Source organism: Silene latifolia, chromosome X (genome assembly GCF_048544455.1).
Source record: "Silene latifolia isolate original U9 population chromosome X, ASM4854445v1, whole genome shotgun sequence".
Lineage (NCBI taxonomy): Eukaryota > Viridiplantae > Streptophyta > Magnoliopsida > Caryophyllales > Caryophyllaceae > Silene > Silene latifolia.
In genome coordinates this window covers 99,365,320-99,367,038 of record NC_133537.1, presented here as the reverse complement: position 1 = coordinate 99,367,038, position 1,719 = coordinate 99,365,320, and the positions used below count along the sequence as shown (strand labels likewise).

Below are 1,719 nucleotides of genomic sequence, written 5' to 3'. Positions count from 1 at the left end.
ATCGGATTGACTAGTTTATATTTTCAGTCTATTTGGAATACTTGTTGTTAAGTTGCTTTACTTAGTATCATTTGGATGGTATGTTATGTTTGAACTTCAAGTTAAACTTGGTTTAGTTTTTATCATTTATATATCATTTGGATTGTATGTTATGTTTGAACTTCAAGTTAAAACTTTGTATCATTTGAATTGTATGTTATGTTTGAACTTCAAATTAAACTTGTTAATGTTTGTATTATTTAATACATTGTTGTGATTTTTTTTAATTAAATTAGATTGGTGTTGCCTACTTTCTCTTATAATGTTTTAGTAGGATGGATAAAAGTACTGCTAGTGGAGGTGCTATTGGAGTTGCTAGTAGAGGTGGAAGAGGCAAGAACAAACGTTTTTGGACCAAAGAAGAAGATGATGCTTTAGTAGCAGCTTTGTCTGACTTGAATGCCGATCCACACTGGAAATGTGAAAATGGATTTAGAAATGGTTACATGGTGTGGTTAGAAGAAATTATTAGCAAGGCTATTCCTGGTTGTGATCTGAAAGCTTTGCCACACATCGATTCTAGACTCAAGACACTTGTAACCAAATTTAGAGCAATTTTTCAAATGTTAGGTACAAGTGGCTTCAAGTGGGATGATGAGAGACAAATGATTTCGGTGGAGAGATCGGTGTATGATGAGTATTGTAAGGTAATCTAAGTTTACAACTATTTTTTTATATATTATTTTTTTTTAGTTTAAGAGCAATTAATTTGGTAATTAAATCAAATGTGTAAAATTGTTAGGTACATCCAAACCCCAAAAACTTGTATGGACATGCTTTTCCTCACTTGAATGCGTTGTTGGAAGTTTATGGCAAAGACTATGTAACTGGAAAACCGGCTGAGGGTTTTGTTGAAGCTATTGATAATATGGAGAAATTTTCTACCGTGCAAGTTATGCTTGATTCAAGTGATGATGAGGATGCTATTGTTAGTGGTAATGCAGAGTCTGCCTCTCCATTAAAAAAAGTGAAGCGAGAACACACTTTTAAGCGCAAGGGAGGTAAGAAAGAATCTGGACGTTCTATCAATTCTGAGTTAGCTTCTTTACAAGGTTTTATGAAAGACATGAATGTTCATCTTTCTACCATGGCTAATGTGATGTCCCGAGCTGATGAACGTGAGCAACGTGCTGACGAACGTGAGCAGGAAATAAGCGAGAAGGGTGAAAAAGTGCTAGATGTACTACTTGCTTTGGAAGGTATTACTCCGCAAGAAGTTTTGGAAGTAGCTCCGATCTTGACGGCCCAACTAAATAAGCTCATGATTTTCTTCAAATGTCCTGATGAATTAAAATGCGTATATGTCAAAAGTCTTTTGGCTTAAAATGATGTCGATGTTGGAGTCTATGAAAAACTAGTAGGTTGAACTTGTAATTTTTTTTTTTGCTTTTGAATTATTTTTATGGTTGTCATGTGGAACAATACTTCGTGTTTTGGACATGACGTAATATTTTGCGTTGATGAATAAAGTTATCTCGAAAAAAAAAGTTGTATTAAAAAGAATATGTTTACTTGAAAAAAGTTGCATAACAAAAAAATATTGAATAAGATAAAAGAAAAAAAAAGTTGTTGAAAAAAAGTAAAAAAAAAATCACAAAAAAAGCGTAGAAAAAAAAATGGACAGGAAAAATTAGTTGGGAAGTCGTAACAAAAAAAAAACGTATGAAAAAAAATTGTTTA

The 1,719-nt window shown here is 32.6% G+C and overlaps 1 protein-coding gene across 1 annotated transcript; it reads left to right on the top strand.

Moving 5' to 3' along the window:
* The first annotated feature begins 314 nt into the window (after positions 1–314).
* LOC141621515 (uncharacterized) lies at positions 315–1,449 on the top strand. Its single transcript, XM_074437968.1, has 2 exons — positions 315–686; positions 782–1,449. The coding sequence occupies exons 1-2, from the start codon at positions 315–317 to the stop codon at positions 1,361–1,363; spliced, it is 954 nt and encodes a 317-aa protein (XP_074294069.1). The 3' UTR covers positions 1,364–1,449.
* Positions 1,450–1,719: the final 270 nt, after the last annotated feature.